Raw genomic sequence first — 17,230 nt, forward strand, 5'->3', positions numbered from 1 at the left:
GATTGGGATATCATGATGGTGATCAAAGAGCCATTTGAAGTCCCGAAGGACAAGAAGGGAAAGAAGCTCCGACCACGACATTGGACGGAAGAGCAAACCACACGGTCAAAGGCAAACGAAAAGGTAATATCAATTTTAATTGATATGTTGCCTAATGATGTTGTGAGTCGTGTAGGTAAATATGAGAATGCCCATGAATTATGGAGCAAAGTGAAGAAATTTTCATGGGAGGAATTTTTGCCTACACAAGAAGAAGAAGAAAAATCCGAAGAAAATAATGAAGTGGTCCAAAAGGAGAAGAAGGACCAATCGGATGTCGAGCCCGAGGAGATGGGCTTAGTAGCTCAAGAAAAGGAGGTGGAGCAAACGGAAGTTGAGTCACGCTCAACATCCGAGGAGGAGAAGGAAGATGAGGCATCATCTACATCCTCAAGAATTGAAGAAGATTCCAAGACAAGTGAAGAAGAAGAAGTCTTGGAAGTCAACATAGCAAGCACCTCCACCGAAGTGAAGTCAAGAACAACATAATTTGCTTCGGTTGTAATGAAAAAGGACACTACAAGAGTAGGTGTCCATTGGGTAAGAAAGAGGTAACTCCTAAACTCAATTCAATTCATTTTGAATCTAATTTGAGTTGTAGGAAGAAGAAAGAGAAGAAGCACATTAGATGCTTCACATGTGGAGAAATGGGTCACTACCACACCAAATGCCCAAGGAAGGGAGAGCTCAAGAAATTGACGCATTTGAAGATGTGGAAAAAGAAGTGGAGGAAGAATGGAGGCTCGAGTCAAGGGGGAGCTCCAAAGGTAAAGGGTAAGGTAAAACCTTGTAACGTCCGAAAATTTTCGAAATTATTTTAGAAATATTCTATGAATTTTCTGGAATTTTAGAATATTTTTATAAAAATTTTAGAGTAGCGGAAGTAGCAAAAACAAATAGAAGATAAAATAGCCTACGCGGGAATTGAACCCGAGACCTATGAGGCTCTATGTCTTATAGATAGCTTTAGTAACCAAATGAGCCCAGCAGGGCCGTGCTGAAAAGAAAGGGAATCAGTTATATTTAAATTTGAGTTGGCCGAATTAACCACTTAATATAAATAGGGAATTAAGTGAAGAGTTATTTTATTTTAACGTAACTCTCTCCTCCCTCACCCTAGTCACGCCGCCCTCTCTCTTTCTCCCTCATCTCTGGGCGCCAACCACAAGCAAACCTAGGGTTTCACCCCTAGGGACATAAGGGCTCTTTCCGGCGATGACTCCGACACGAGGACGCTTCTCTCCACGAGAAGAACGCGTAGATGCAAGAGAATCGTCGAGAAGATCGTCTCCACCGGAAAACTAGCGACTAGATTCGTAAGAAAACTAGCGCAGGAGGTAAGAAACCCCTCACCTGCAGTATAAGTAGTTCTCGTGTGATTTCATGCTTTAGTTTAGTAGTATATGGATTGTGGCACATAGGGTGTGCAATAGTGCACGCCAAGTGCTCGATAGTATGTTCATTACAATTGAAATGCGACTTAGGCATTTTAATAGTTTAGCTAAATGCGATAGAAGCATTTATTTAGTATATGCAGTTTTACTAAAGCTTATATGGGACTACGATCCAATGGGTAGGCTCCCACAGTCGCCTCTAGGTTCAGATAACCTAGCTCTAGGTTCAGACAACCTAGAAATAGCAAGATAAGAAAATTTAGCTATAACCAGTATTTTATTTTAGCAGTGGCACTGTACTGGATCAGGTATCCATTGGGTTGGACTCCCACAGTCGTCCCTAGGTTTAGATAACCTAGTAAACCCTACTAAATTCGGGACTTGCAAACCCGGGTCTAGTTAGGGATGCGTGCATAGCACGTACAGTTGCCGAGCCCATCAGCAGCATGATTATGTATTTTCATCTATCTATGAATATAGTTTTAAAACTTCATAAATAGTTATGTGGAATCAGTACAGCTTTAGCATTAGTTTAGAATTAGCTCAACTCAGTTTTTGTATCAGTTTAGTTTTCTATTGATACAATATGATAGCTTATGTTAGCACTTTTTGCCATGACTAGTTTGCTTGTATGCCCTGCTATGCTTTTACATGTCCAGTATATATTTCAAATAGCATGTTTTAAAAGCATGATTTCATCGTCTGCATATTTTTGTGAGGTAGATGGTTTCTTACTAAGCGAAAGCTTACAGATACTTCTTTTCCTTATACTGCAGATAAAGGTAAAGAAAAGATGGATTAGCGGAGGCTGGAGGTTAATGCGATGAAGATGTGTGTGGAAGGAACCTGGAATAAAGATCTTGGAGGAATTAGCAAACTAAGACTTTAGTTTATATAATGTTATTTTCCGCATTTCTAGTTATTTTAATGCCTTGAATCATGAAAGACTTGCTTAGATTGTTAGTACTTATGCTCATAATCCTAGTTATGTGTTATTAGTATGTTTCCTGCTGTTATAGAACTCTTGTAGTTGAGTTTGACACGAAACAGTGCTGAAAGCAGAGTTTTGCTGCGAAATCAGAAACCCCAATCGATCAGTGGATCGATTGGGGGCCCTCAATCGATCAGCGGATCGATTGGGAGTCTGGTTCCGCGAACAGTAAGCTTCTGGATCGATCAACCGATCGATCCAGTCGCATTCTATCGCAAACAGAAAGTTCAGGGATCGATCGGGAAATCCTCCCACGAACAGAGAGCACTGGAATCGATCACTAGATCGATTGGCCAGTCTGGATCGATCAGCCGATCGATCCAGAGTATTACCCGAGCACAGTAGCGATCTGAATTGATCCATGGATCGATCCAACAGCTTGCAATCGATCGAGTTCAATCTGTATCGATTGGGGAAGTTGGGTTTTGACCAAGAGACCTAGTAATTCAGCTTCCTGACCATAGGGGATGTAGGATATGCCATGTATACCTTAGATTGCATCCCTTAGCACATGTAGGACCAAGAACCTGTATTAGCTTAGCAAGGTTTTAAATTGGTACAGTTTTTCCGCATCTAGACTTAGTAATGGTCATGGATATAGCTTAGCACAGCATAATGTGACGGTCCGGCCTTACAGCCTAGCCAATAGAAGGCGGGTCGTTACAAACCTAGTTTAAATTTGAAGTCAAATTTAAATTCCTCCATGCATGCTAGGAATAATGTTAATCATTATATGGCCATGCAAAATTTTGGTTTAAATATCATGATAGAAGTAGGGTTAATGTAGATCAAAACCCTAGGAGACCAATTCATGATAACTCTAGAAATGGTAGATCTAAGGGGACCCAAGGCATTAATCACAAGAAGGGGAGACAAATGCCTAAAAAAATGGGTAAGTCTAGGAATGTCCATAGTGGACATGTTGACTCTAGGTTTAGGAACTTAGAAAGGGAGAATCAAGCTTTGAAGACAAAGCTTGATAAGTTGGAGAAAACCCTAGAAAGATTCAATGTTGAATCTAAGGGTTTAGGTATGGTGTTGGGTAGTCAAAGACCCAACAATGATAGATCGGGTTTGGGATACCGATCTAATATCTTCAGGGCTAAGGGAAAGTCTTATGCTAGGGTTGCATATGACTATAGCAAGGAGAAGTCAATAAATGGCAAGGGCAAGCCATTTAAAGGTAAGGAAAAATTAACTAATGACAAGGTGTCTAAGGTTAAGAAGGTTAGGTTTGTAGGCCAAGTGTCACCGGGGGTACACCGATGTGGCCTAACCATTGTGGATGAGTCACCTAGGGAGGTGACTAAGGTTAAGAGCTATAGGGGGAGCTCAAAGAGTCAAATTGGGACCTATGCCCAATGGATCTCAGGTGGGTACTACTTGGGAGTCTAGAGGAGCCATAGAGTGTGTCAAATGGTTTGTAGACAGACTTGAATCTCAAACCTAGAGATTTGACACACATGGTTTGTATTTCATGCAAGAAATGTGACATTGGGGGTCATATAGCATGATAATTAATTTTGGATGTATAGATGCCATATAAACCAATGCTAGGGATGCATTATGGGTTGGTATGGGCAAATACATCAAGAGGAAGTCAAAACTAGGACTTTAGGTCAAAGTTCAATTGAACCATTTAGCTAGTTTTGGATTTTGTGTCAATCTTGGGATTGGTGATAGATATATTTTGTAATGTATTTTTCCCAAGTAGACAAGGGTACAATAGACCTCTCCATAAAATTTAGGGATTTTTGGAGGTCTAGGGAATTTCTGGTGCATTTCTGAAGTTGGCCTGAAAAAGTTAATTTTTTCAGAAATAAGGTACCAGTCGATTGGTGCAGATACCAGTCGACTGGTAACAATGTTTTTAAGCACAGAATGTCTCTATAAGCTCATTTTTATGAGGGCAGTCGACTGGTGCCGAGACCAGTCGACTGGTAACAGTAGATTTCGACCACAGAATGCTTCTGTAAAGTTATGTCGAAGGGGGCAGTCAACTGACACTCAGGGGCAGTCGACTGATACCAGCCTGATATTGTTTTTCAGTGTTGTTTGTGACCGTGTCAACTTGTTTAAATGTATGGGATCCATGGGGGATAAATACATGAGTTGGGTTAGTTTGGATGATAAGTTTTCAACAATTGGGATATTGTTGGAGAACTTTTTGAATGTTAGGCAAAGGGGGAGAAATAAGGTTTAGTTGTGAAAACTTTAAATGCCTTTGCATAGGGGGGAGCCTTGTGATAGGTTCTTAAAAATCCCTGTGGGAAAATCCTAGCTCATTGGGGAGCTTAGGTGTAGGGGGAGCCTTGGGATAGGTTCAAATGCATGATGCATTGTTTCGGCGGTGTAAGTCCAAGTGTGTAGCCTTGGCAACGTAAGTCCATTCGGCGGAGTAAGTCCAAGTGTGTAGCCTTGACATCGTAAGTCCATTGCATTAGCATGTTTATTTGCTATCTGTTTTCCCTAACTTAAACGTATTGCCAAACACCAAAAAGGGGGAGATTGTTGGAGCAATCCCAATGGTCCGTGAGACCATGTGTTTTGGTGTTTGGGCAAAGGGTTTAAGTTAGGTTCACCCTTGTTATTTGATATGTGTACTTGAGTTGTGCAGGACTGCAGGATACACATGTGACTCAGGTTGACGGCTTCGGGTCCGGTGAAAGATGGAGCATCTGAGGGACCGTGGACAAGGCAGCAAGGACAAGGGCCGATGGAAGCGAGTTCGAGGCATACGCGAAGGATGACATTGGGGACGAGTCGCGGCCTTGGATGCATCCGAGGGACGAGAGCCAAAGGAAGTAAGCTTGAAGGCAAGAGGTTAAAGCTACAAAGAAGAGTCAAGTGAGTCGTGAGGGTACGAGTGCATGAGAGATTGCACTCGTGAAAAAATCCCGTGGGGGGGGGGGGGTACTGTAGCAATTGACGGCACTGTAGCGGTTACTGCAGCAGTCGACTGATGCACTGTAGCAGTCGACTGGTGCACTTTAACGTCGACTGGTAGAGAGCCGTTGGGCTGACACCAGTCGACTGGTGCAAGGACCAGTCGATTGGTAACGGGCAAATCAGCTTGCTGATTTCTTCCAAGCTCTATAAGAAGGAGCTTGGGATGGCCGGCCAAGGTGGCGAAATTAGAATTGGTTAAAGCCTAATTAGTAGTCACTAAGTGCTCAAAGGTTCCCTTGTGTCCAAGTATTTTTGGTGAGTTTTGTGGTGAGGTTTCTCCACCCACAAAGAGGTTGAGCTAGCGGAAGTTTGTCGGGGACTAATCCACCGACGGATTGAGGGATCGTCCACCTTACGGACACGCTGTGGAGTAGGAGCAAGTTATCTCCGAACCACGTAAACGAACGTGTTAGCGGTTTACATTTCCATTCTTGTATTTGGTGTTTAGCTTTCTATTTGTGTTTATTTGTATTCCGCTGCGCTAACATCATAGGAAGCAAGTAATTGGGGGCGCCGTCCATTCAACCCCCCTTCTAGCCGGTCGCGAGATCCCCAACACCACATTCATCCCTTTTTTCCCGTCGTTTGTAAATACTTTCGTATCTCCTTTCACCAATTAGTGTTGAACTCCTTTCGACTGTTGTGCGGGGTAGTTATTTTATTCCGCCTACACGACATTCCTCTTACCCCGGATTTTCTACTATTTTTATTATCCAAAATTATTCGAGCCGAGGACTTTCCTTTTCCAAGCCCGAGCGGGCTTGATTTTATTTAACAAGATGTCGACCTTCAACAAGCACTGGAAGGAATATTTTTTTTGTACGTCTCCCCGAGCGGCCACACTTTTCGACCCACTAGCAACTCGAAGTGGTAAATCAGCCTCCCTTGAAACAGTACAAGAGCCGATCGGACTATCTCAACGTCGCTTTCATGCTGGTTGGTCAGAAGTATGACATCCACAAACTGCTGTTGGAGGGTGTCCTCTACATCTTCGGCCTAAGTTTCGTACATCGATAATATCCTAGCTCGTTTTAGCATGCAAAACTTCAATAAAGGTTTTCTACTTTTTCGGTATGGAGTACCTTTATCTAAAGAGATGTGTCCTAAGACATCAAAGGAGTTAGAGGAGATAAAGACAGTTCCTTATGCTTGTTTAGATGTTATTAAGCTCTCAATTCAAACTTGTTTGATTGGTTATTAAAATTGATAATTGATAATTTTTTATTTTATTGTTTATTTAGGATATTGAAAAGAATTCTATTAATAAATATTGTTCGTGAACAATGTTCACGAACGTTGTTCACGAATATTGTTCACGAACGTTGTTCATAAACGTTGTTCACGAACATTGTTCACGAACGTTAACGAGCTGAACACGTATGTGTTCAAGCTTGTTTGTTTAACTTAACGAACTGTTTAAGCTTGCTTATTTAATTAATCTAATATATATTGAACGAACATAAACAATCTCTTATCAAGTCGAACATCAAATTTATTCACGAACGCTTGATTCATTTACCGTACTAGCTGGATTAGATGCAACCTGATGGACCACGCAATAGTGGTTCCCACTACTTGTTGCCAACTGGACCGGTCATTTTCTTTGAACGCTGACTGAGACCTTGTACACAATCCTTCGGAGCGATGCCAACCCTAACGGGCAATCCGATTCGTCAATCACCACACAGTTTTATCCAACGGCTCTGATCGACTCAGGCCTGCTGGTTAAATAAACCGCCTGCTATTTAAGCGTTCTTCGTCCCCGCTGCTAGGGTTGATCGTCCGCCGCTAGGGCTTTTGATCTCAGAGGTAAGAGCTCATCGCTTCATGATCACTCTCACTTTTCTCATCTCGAAACCTGCTGCTGCAAATGTGATATTTTAACCTTCGACTGGATTGATCGTTGGATGTTTTTTGTTTGATTAATAGGAATAGAGAATTCGAGAGATGGCCCCTCCTCAGCCGAAGAGCGGGCTCTTCGTCGGGCTCAACAAGGGGCACATCGTGACCAGAAGGGAGTTGCCTCCTCGGCCTTCGAGCAGAAAGGGGGTATGGATCTCGAACTCATTGGAAGTGATGTTCAATTCTGCTGATGATTGTCTACAATCTCATTGTTTTATTCTTCGTATTGGAGTTGCATGAACTTGTAGATCAAAACTTGTGTGTTACCTTTCAATCAGTAGCTTGTTTGCATATAAACACTTCTTGCAAGTATCAGTGCTTATCTATTTCCAATCTTGGTTCCACAGCCACGGCGTTGTTGCTGAGAATCCTTTAGATGTGTTAATAATTATCACATCTTTAAACTGTTTCAATGCATATTTATCACTGCACTTAGCTTTTGTGTTATTGTCCCTTTAATCCCTTGATTTCATGCCCATGTTCATACTATGAAATAGGATGAATTTATGATTCTGGAATAGGTAATTTCATTGAGTGTCTATGCTTCTTTTTGCATTTCCATATTCTCTAACGGTTGGATTTTGCAATGCATTTCATTATTATTTTCAATTAGCGGCCAACTCCATTCTCACGTTTGGCAAAAATTTTATTGACACTGCAAATTCATATGCACACAACTTAGTTCTTTGTACCTTGAATGATTTTGGATAGCTTAAGATGTATCTTTTGGAATTCTTTGCCAGAAAACTAGCAAGAGGGTCCATTTCGTGAGGAGCTTGATCAGGGAAGTTGCTGGCTTTGCTCCATATGAGAAGAGAATCACTGAGCTTTTGAAAGTTGGGAAGGACAAGCGAGCACTTAAAGTTGCCAAAAGAAAGCTGGGCACACACAAGAGGGCCAAAAAGAAGAGAGAGGAGATGGCTAACGTTCTCCGAAAGATGAGGTTTATTACTCAATCACTGAGTTAATTGTTTTCTACCTAAATCACAATGCAGCATTCTATCAATATCTGATAAATGATTCAAATTGATTTTGCTTTTCTGAGTTTTGAATTTTTCATTCTACTTCCATGCAAGTGAGTTTTATTAATCATAATCACACTTGCTGAGATGTTTAATTCAATATATTGATATTATTTGTCACTGTTTGTCAAGCCCTTGCAATTAAGGAATTATCACGGATTAGTTTTTTTAATGAGAAATTGAATCTTTGACTAGTCATACTCGTGCTTCATCAACAAAAAGACAAGTTTTAAGGAATTGTCATGCCCTTGTACTAATCACAGATGCCTTTTATATCAGGTTGAAGGCTCCTATAAGACCACTTGTTAGTTTCAAAGTTGACAAAAGAATCAGTGGTAGTATAAATCCTAATAAAATATATGCTTGAATCTTTCATTTCAATTTGCTCAAACACTCAAAAGAAAGAAAACCTAGCTTATAGAACGTTGGCTTCCCTTACTTTGATATTTTCTTAGCTAATTGTTAACTCTTCTAAACCCATGAGTGATTCTTAAAGGTATTGCTGGACTGTTGTCTATACGCGCTAAGAGTTTGTATTGAAAATTTTCAAATGCAAAGATATTTAATCACTAACTCCTCGTGTGTTTAGGTCGGCTGGAGTAAGTGACAAGAAGAAATGAGGCTGTCTGCAGGATCCGAAGCTTCAATCTTAATCATACATTGCTGGGGTTTTTAATTCAGTTGTTTGCAAAAGTAACTTTTTGACTCGTGATGGCTATTATTTTCAGCAACTGATCTGCTTCATCTATCTTTGGAACTGCCTTTAACCTGTGGCTTGAGAACTCTTCTTGTAATTTTTAGCCTGTCAAAGCTAGATCCTAAGGATTATCATAATGAAGTATGGTTAATCATTTAAAACTTTATGTTATAAACTTTCATCATCCAAATTGAAGAATTTTGGCATCAATGTTTCATTAGATTGAGCAGGGACTCATCTGGGGAATTGATTCTAGTTTACACGACTGCACTGTTTATTACCCAAAGATAAACTCTTACGTTAACTCAGTGAATTAATCGACTTCTTCGATCTTCGGCCCTGCTCCGGCACCAGACGATGCTGGAGCATCTTCATCCATGCCAGCAGCTGCTCCTCCCTGATACATCTTGGCTATGATGGGGTTGCAGATACCTTCCAGTTCCTTCATCTTGTCCTCAAATTCCTCCGCCTCCGCCAGCTGATTCCCATCCAACCATCTGATGGCCCTCTCCACTGCATCTTCGATCGTCTTCTTGTCAGCTGGGGGCAGCTTGCCGGCGATCTTATCATCCTTGATTGTGTTCCTCATGTTATATGCGTAGTTCTCTAGGGCGTTCTTGGCCTCCACCTTTTTCTTGTGATCCTCGGCCTTGTACTTCTCGGCCTCTTGGACCATCTTCTCGATCTCTGCCTTGCTGAGCCTGCCTTTGTCATTGGTGATGGTGATCTTGTTCTTCTGCCCGGTGGTCTTGTCCTCTGCCGAGACGTTGAGGATGCCGTTGGCGTCGAGGTCGAAGCAGACATTGATCTGAGGTACACCTCTGGGGGCCGGAGGAATGCCGGAGAGCTCGAATTTACCAAGGAGGTTGTTGTCCTTGGTCCGAGCTCGCTCGCCCTCGTAGACCTGGATTAGTACGCCGGGCTGATTGTCAGAATAGGTGGAGAAAACTTGTTCCTTTTTGGTGGGTATCGTCGTGTTTCTCGGAATCAAGACCGTCATGACGCCACCGGCGGTCTCCAGCCCAAGCGAGAGAGGTGTGACGTCAAGGAGCAGCAGGTCATGCACCTTCTCGTTTCCCTCGCCGCTCAGGATGGCGGCTTGGACAGCGGCGCCATAGGCTACGGCCTCGTCCGGGTTGATGCTCTTGCATAGCTCCTTGCCATTGAAGAAGTCTTGGAGCAGCTGTTGGACTTTCGGGATCCTCGTCGATCCACCGACGAGCACCACGTCGTCGACGCTACTCTTATCCATCTTTGCATCCCTCATACACTTCTCCACCGGCTCCATGCATTTCTTAAAGAGGTCCATATTGAGCTCCTCAAATCGAGCTCGGGTGATGGTGGAGTAGAAGTCGATGCCTTCGAACAGAGAGTCGATCTCGATCGTGGTTTGGGCGGTTGAGGAGAGAGTTCGCTTTGCCCTCTCGCAAGCTGTTCTGAGCCGCCGAAGAGCTCTAGGGTTGCCGCTGATGTCCTTCTTGTGCTTCCTCTTGAACTCCTGCACGAAGTGGTTCACCATCCTGTTATCGAAGTCCTCGCCGCCGAGGTGCGTGTCGCCAGCTGTCGCCTTCACCTCAAAGATACCCTCTTCGATGGTGAGAAGAGAAACATCGAAGGTCCCGCCGCCGAGATCAAAGATCAGCACGTTCTTCTCGCCAGAGCTGCTCCCCTTCTTGTCGAGGCCGTAGGCTATGGCTGCTGCCGTGGGCTCGTTGATGATTCGCAGTACATTGAGGCCGGCAATGACTCCGGCGTCCTTGGTGGCCTGCCGCTGCGAGTCGTTGAAGTAGGCAGGGACCGTGACCACGGCGTTCTTCACGGTGGTTCCGAGATAGGCTTCGGCGATCTCCTTCATCTTGGTTAGCACCATGGAGGAGATCTCCTCGGCGGAGAACTGCTTCTCCTCGCCTTTGTACTGGACGACGATCATGGGCTTGTCGCCGGGGCCAGCAATCACTTTGAAAGGCCATAGCTTGATGTCGCCTTGAACGGAGGGATCACTGTAACGCCTCCCGATCAAACGTTTGGCATCTGACGAAACAGAGAAATTTGGATCAGAATCTTCACTTTTCTACGATTTCAAATCAGCGAATCACAAAAGTAAATTGTTAATTCGTCTAACAAATCAGAAAATTGTTAATCACATTACTACAATTCTGAAGACGGAGCGAAATGTATCTTTAACCTAACAAAAGTAAATTGTTAATTCGGGGGGACTACAACACGATGCAGCATATCTAACTCTGCGACCAATCGCCATAGAACAAAACCATCGTAATTGTGAACAAATCGAACGCACAAAAGTTCACACTGATAACGGTTCTAGCAAAGCGAGAGGCCAAACTTAAATCAAAACACCACATCCATCGAAACAAGGAACAGAGAAGAAAGGGGAATCTTCTACTTACCGAACACCGTGTTGGTAGGGTTCATGGCGACCTGGTTCTTGGCGGCGTCGCCTATGAGCCGCTCGGTGTCGGTGAACGCGACGTAGGAAGGGGTGGTGCGATTGCCCTGGTCATTGGCGATGATCTCCACCCGGTCGTGCTGCCATACTCCGACGCACGAGTAGGTGGTTCCCAAATCGATCCCAATCGCCGGACCCTCACCCTTGCCACCAGCCATTGCCTCCGAGAATAGAAGAGATTCTGTAAAGAGGAGGAGGAAGAAGATAATATCGCTCGCTTTGTTCTTCTTGAGAATTTCGATTGCTGAAGCAAAACGCTACGAATCGAGGAAAGATAGGAGGGGCGGGTTCTATATATCGACTTCGGGCGGGAATTCTGGAAGCTTCCCTTGGTCGATCATGGCCGTTGGATTCGTTTGATTGGATATTGGACGGCGATGGATGATACGTCTGGGCGTCTCCGGTTGCTTTGAGAACTATCGAGTCATCATTCAAATTCAATGACATAGCAGGCGGGCTATTTGATTCCTAATTGGGTCTTGACGGATACGAAGGCCCAGCCCAACTAAGTTGATGTATTTGAACTTTTCCTCTCCGTTGCCTTTCTGTAACGGCGGAGCTGCTCGCCTACGTCTCACCTTCGCTTCGATCTTCACGTCGGGTACGATTATTATCTCCTTTACAATCGTCTCTAGTTTAACCGCTGGCGTTGTTGGATTAGGCAACGCAGGGGTTGACCTTGTTATCGTTGTCGCCTGCTTTCTCCCGGGCAATTGGACGGTGGCATATTCAATTATGATTCGCTTGGGATTCACATGGATCGATTGGTAATGTTGTGGTGCGGGATCGGGTAGATGGTTTAGATGGGGATTTGCTCGATTTAAGGGATATTTGAAGTGGACGCAGTCGTTTGTTAGGGTTAGGGTTTGGGTTTGGGTGGGGTAGAACGTGGGGATATAGCGGAAAAGAGGGATCTTTAATTGGTTACGCTGATGTTTCGTGATTCTAGGTATTTGGGAAATTTGGGAGAGACAAGGAAAGAAAGAGTCGTTTTTTTTAATATTCTCCTCCCCCGCTAAAAGGTTTGCAATTTCTTCTCTGATTGCTTTTGTCACTCTTTTTTTCTTCTCTTCGACGATCAATAATTCATCTGGGATATTGTCGTAATTATCTTCGATTCCTGGAGAATGATTTTTCTTTTAAATTTGTAGCATCGGACCTAAGCTTATTATCATTGGAATTGAGAATTGGCAGTGGTTTTCCATTGTGCCTCGTTGTATTTCTCTTGTTTAAATGTTTTTCCATAGTTCCTCTTTCTATTTCTCTTGTTTAAAACTCTGCCACGTCGCATTTGTTTCAGTCGAGATTGTGGTTTTGCTTAATATTAGTAGGGGCTTGGAGTTTTGGACTAAGTTTGTCTCTAGGAGAGCATAACCAGAATTGCCAACATAGTGTTCGATTGGTTCTGATTCAAAATGATAAATTTTGATCAGACCAATCAAGTGCATCAGGAATTGGTATGATGGAAAGTATAAAATGCAAAAAATTGTATCAAAAGTTAAGATGGAATGATTTTTCTTCATTAGAATAAGTAGATCCAAGAATGAATATGTAAACTGTAATTATTTTGTAAGAAAAGAATGTCTGATTCTTGTGAGTAGGACATTTAGATATTGGATCTACTATTTAATAAGAAGGGATATTGATGAATTTATCATTTAATAGGATAAAGAACGGTTGGTTGAAACAGAGTGAAGTATATATTTTTTATCCACAGATATAAAAAAAATATTATTATCTGATATCAATTAACTTAAGTACAGTGCCAATAAGTGATAAAATAAGAGAAAATAAGTTGAGATGATTTTTACTTATTCAAAGATGATCAATAGATTTCATAATTTTAAAAGTTGAATCTAGTAGAGAGATATGGGTATGGGGAGGTAAAAGAAAATGTTACTTGATGTAATAGAATTGATATAATTTGATTAAAATTAATATTCATGTAACTGACTCCAAATAGTTGGGATGAATGTGCTTGCCTGAAAGAGGGGAGTGAGACTAATATTTCGGTGGTTAAAGGATTGTATTCAAGAAAATTCATCATTTATCTGGAAATGCTATGCAATAGCTGTTTTTTGGAAATCTGGTTGATGTTTTTTTGGATTAAGAGCCTTTGCCTCTTGAATATGGTCCATTTTCTATTCTCATTCTGACTACTCCATGTATACCATCCATTATTGTTTTTTTACTTTCTTTCAAGTTGGCTTTATAATATCATTTCTGTTATTATCATTATAATTGCACATCTCTATGCAATAATCCTGCTCTTCTTATCTTAAATTTGTTGACTATGCTGTCCTTGATGTAGCATTGTTTCAATAGTGTAAGGCCATGTTTTCATTAATTTTATCTGTTCTCTCTTGGGGCTTATCTTATCTGCTTCTATATGATATTGTGCTATATTCTGTTACAAACTTACAACATAATCTATTAATTAAATATACTCTCTGACAGTGGAGGCAATCTTGGTAGATCCTGTCACTAGCAATGGCAACTTCTTTGGATCAATGGATGAGGGAGTTCAATGAAGCATCAAGGCTTTCTGACGAAATCAATGCTATGATTTCTCAAAGGGGCTCTTTGCCTCCGTCAGGTCCTGAAACCCAACGTCAATTAACTGCAATGAGGAGGAAGATAACAATTCTTAGGACTAGATTGGAGAACTTGGAGGCCCTTCTTTCAAAGCTTCCTAGCATACAGCCAATGTATGTGTTTCTTGTTCCTTTAAACGTAAAATGTTGAAGTTTGTTTTTTTTCGGAAATCATCCTGGTCTTGTAAAAGAGTCCTTATGCTGCAAATATTTCTTACAAGTTCATATTGTTTCACTTATCTAAACTCAAGTTTGCAAGATGTTGTACCATCCTTTTTGGTACAACATCTTAAATTGAATTGCTTATCCTGTTCAAGCAAAAATTGAATTACTTTATTTTATTGGTTGTACTTAGTATCACCCATTGATTCCTGTTTGGAGCATGACTATTTTGACACATTTTAACTGACTTCTTAGCACAGAAAGGATAAAGAGTTGCATAAGCGGCGAGAGATGCTATCAAATCTAAAATCTAAAGCAACTCAGATGGCATCCATATTAAACATGTCCAACTTCGGAAACAGGTTTGCCTAACACAGTGCAATACGCTCAGATGGCTTTACAATGTTGCACCCATACCTTTCAATTTTACCACAATAAAGTCTCTGTTTCAATTCAAACTTGATGGATCACATTTAGATAGTTCGTATGCATGTGATATTTTTTTGTCAATTACTTAATTAGATACTGGACTAACCATTTATCAAAGATAGGGAGGACTTGCTTGGAGATAGTAAAAAGCCAGTTGATGTAGCAACAAGAACTGCTGAGTTGGATAATCAGGGTATTGTTGGTTTACAGAGACAGATTATGAGAGGTATAATCTTTATTTTTTTCCACATCTTCAAATAAGTCTCTATTCAACACATTATTACCAATTTATCTGGTTTCATAGAGCAAGATGAGGGCCTTGAAAAGTTGGAGGAGACTGTGTTAAGCACAAAACACATCGCATTAGCAGTTAACGAGGAATTGGATCTGCACACAAGATTAATTGTATGTAATTGCATGACCAAGTAGTATATTTCTCTCTAATGCAGAATGATTCAGCAACAACTTTCAATCTTTAAGGCATCCATTGATAACTGAACATTTTTGTAATGATGCAGAACGATCTGGACCAGCAAGTTGATGTAACAGACTCAAGGCTACAGGTAATATCAGCTTTTCTCTGTTCTAAATTACAACCTTGTGGTCCTTTTGAATTTTGACAGTCGATATATACACTACAGTGATAAAATGGTGCTGAAAAGACCATGCTTTGAGGATATTGTTATACTTAGCTGCTTATCTTAGAATCTAATCATTTTTGCAATATGAGTCTATCGTTGTATTTGACGTGGAAAACTTGTGAACCAGTGTTATTTGACTATTTGCCGATTTCATGCAGAGAGTTCAAAAGAGACTGGCAATCCTCAACAAGCGCACAAAAGGCGGTTGCTCGTGCATGTGTCTGCTCTTATCCATCGTTGCAATTGTAGCTCTGACTGTTGTGATTTGGACTCTCATCAAGTACTTGTAGTAGGCGGGGCACATCAAGAATGTGACGATGCCATCTTCAAAGTGTGTCAAGTTCCTGCTAGGATTTGCTTCCGAGGCTTTATTTGTTGAGTTGCACTCGATACCCGAGAAAGTGAGGATACGCGATGTCATATTCAAGCAAGCTAGTCATTCTCATGTGGTTTACTTGTCGAGCTTGCACTAGTGAAAAGTGAGGATAATGTTGGGTGACTTTTGCATTTATTCAACACAAAAATGAAATTTGAGGTACCGCTTAGGATCCGAGCAGTGTTATGGCCTTAATTGTGCTATATGATGTGTGCTTTAGATTGTGGAACTTAAATGTTTGGATTGAAATTGAATTGATGAATCTCCCCTTTCTTCTATAATGAATGATTGAGCTTGTTGTGAATACTTTGCCTCTTGTTGATGTTGAGCACATCCACTTTTTTCTAGGGTTTTTAGAGTATAAGGTTTGTGACGCCTTCCGCCATTTTCTATCACAAAATAGCATTTTATCTGTGATTGTGGTTGGAGCATGTCACAGTCTTCCTTGATTGGCTTTTCCTCCTTACTTCCTTTACCCTCTCAGGCATTGCAATGACGATCACAAAAAAATAAATTGATGAGGGCATTATGGTTCTTTTGATTATAAAATTATTAAAATACCTTTAAAAGGAAAAATAAAATTTATACATGCCTTATAAAATTCTTCTCAAGTTTTTTTTTATTTTCAAAACTTTATGATTTTCTAAATTTTAAATTTTAAAAATTAAATACAAGGATATGTTTACAAAGCAAGCAAACTAAAAACGGATGAATTAATAGGAAAGGGTGACGTGTCAAGGTCTTTTCTCAATTACTTATTTAAGAATTTCAGTGTTAACGAATTAATGGATATATTTTTTAATATATGATTAATCTAAAAAATGTTGGACAAATAAATTATTTGATATAAATTCTTTCTAATTTATTTTGACAATCGATGATAAAAATCTATGGAGTCAGAGTCGGAGTCGGAGTCGGACTCGTCAATTTTAAAATTAGTCGGCGTAAATTGAATAACTAATATTGATTGAAAAAAAATAAATAATATTCTATTGTTGCAAAAGCAACATGCTCCAATTTCAGGTAGATAAATATTTTATGTAGGGATGAATATTTTTGAATTCTAAATGAGTATAAATTGTATTCCAAATTTATTTGGTAGGTTAATTAGAGAAAAGACGGTTTACCTCCATTATTGGTTGGACGAATCTAATTACTTGTATTATTAAAAAAATAACCTACAGGACATTAGATAAAAAAACATATAATATACGCATCATTTTTAGAAGCACACATGATAAAATATTATGGGAGTGTATGGTAGAGTGCTTGCTTTGCATGTGAGAGGCATGGGGTTTGATTCCTTATACAATAATTCCTCTATAATATAATGAAATAATATATATATATATATATAATTTACCACTATCTAGTTAATAAGGTTAATTGGATTTTTTTTTTTTTTTTAAAGAAAGTCTTCCTCTCTCCATCATAAACAAAATACATAAGCAAATGGACAAAATGGGGGTATTTCATGATTCACCGTCAAAAATTTCAATCCACCTACCATGAAATTAAAAGTGATAAAAAAACATAAATTCTCAATTACTTATTTAAAATTTTTAGT

The 17,230-nt window shown here is 40.5% G+C and overlaps 3 protein-coding genes across 4 annotated transcripts; 2 read left to right on the forward strand and 1 right to left on the reverse strand.

Annotated features, from left to right (window-relative positions):
• The first annotated feature begins 7,127 nt into the window (after positions 1–7,127).
• On the forward strand, positions 7,128–9,165 carry LOC122015412 (60S ribosomal protein L36-2-like). Its single transcript, XM_042572286.1, has 4 exons — positions 7,128–7,182; positions 7,303–7,422; positions 8,019–8,218; positions 8,887–9,165. Exons 2-4 carry the CDS (start codon positions 7,321–7,323, stop codon positions 8,915–8,917), a joined length of 333 nt encoding a protein of 110 aa, XP_042428220.1. The 5' UTR covers positions 7,128–7,182; positions 7,303–7,320; the 3' UTR covers positions 8,918–9,165.
• A 79-nt stretch (positions 9,166–9,244) lies between these two features.
• LOC122015405 (heat shock cognate 70 kDa protein-like) lies at positions 9,245–11,721 on the reverse strand. The gene is made up of 2 exons (XM_042572276.1): positions 11,403–11,721; positions 9,245–11,025 (listed from the first exon to the last, which is right to left on the reverse strand). Exons 1-2 carry the CDS (start codon positions 11,617–11,619, stop codon positions 9,308–9,310), a joined length of 1,935 nt encoding a protein of 644 aa, XP_042428210.1. The 5' UTR covers positions 11,620–11,721; the 3' UTR covers positions 9,245–9,307.
• A 209-nt stretch (positions 11,722–11,930) lies between these two features.
• LOC122015409 (syntaxin-52-like) lies at positions 11,931–15,944 on the forward strand. Of its 2 annotated transcripts, none has more exons than XM_042572282.1 (7): positions 11,931–12,062; positions 13,919–14,169; positions 14,478–14,579; positions 14,769–14,872; positions 14,951–15,051; positions 15,165–15,209; positions 15,446–15,944. In XM_042572282.1, exons 2-7 carry the CDS (start codon positions 13,952–13,954, stop codon positions 15,575–15,577), a joined length of 702 nt encoding a protein of 233 aa, XP_042428216.1. In that variant the 5' UTR covers positions 11,931–12,062; positions 13,919–13,951; the 3' UTR covers positions 15,578–15,944. The 2 variants fall into 2 exon arrangements, with proteins under 2 accessions (XP_042428216.1, XP_042428217.1); XM_042572283.1 differs by having other exon boundaries at positions 11,975–12,062; positions 13,937–14,169.
• The last annotated feature ends 1,286 nt before the right edge of the window (positions 15,945–17,230 follow it).

This window comes from Zingiber officinale, chromosome 8B, assembly GCF_018446385.1.
Source record: "Zingiber officinale cultivar Zhangliang chromosome 8B, Zo_v1.1, whole genome shotgun sequence".
NCBI lineage: Eukaryota > Viridiplantae > Streptophyta > Magnoliopsida > Zingiberales > Zingiberaceae > Zingiber > Zingiber officinale.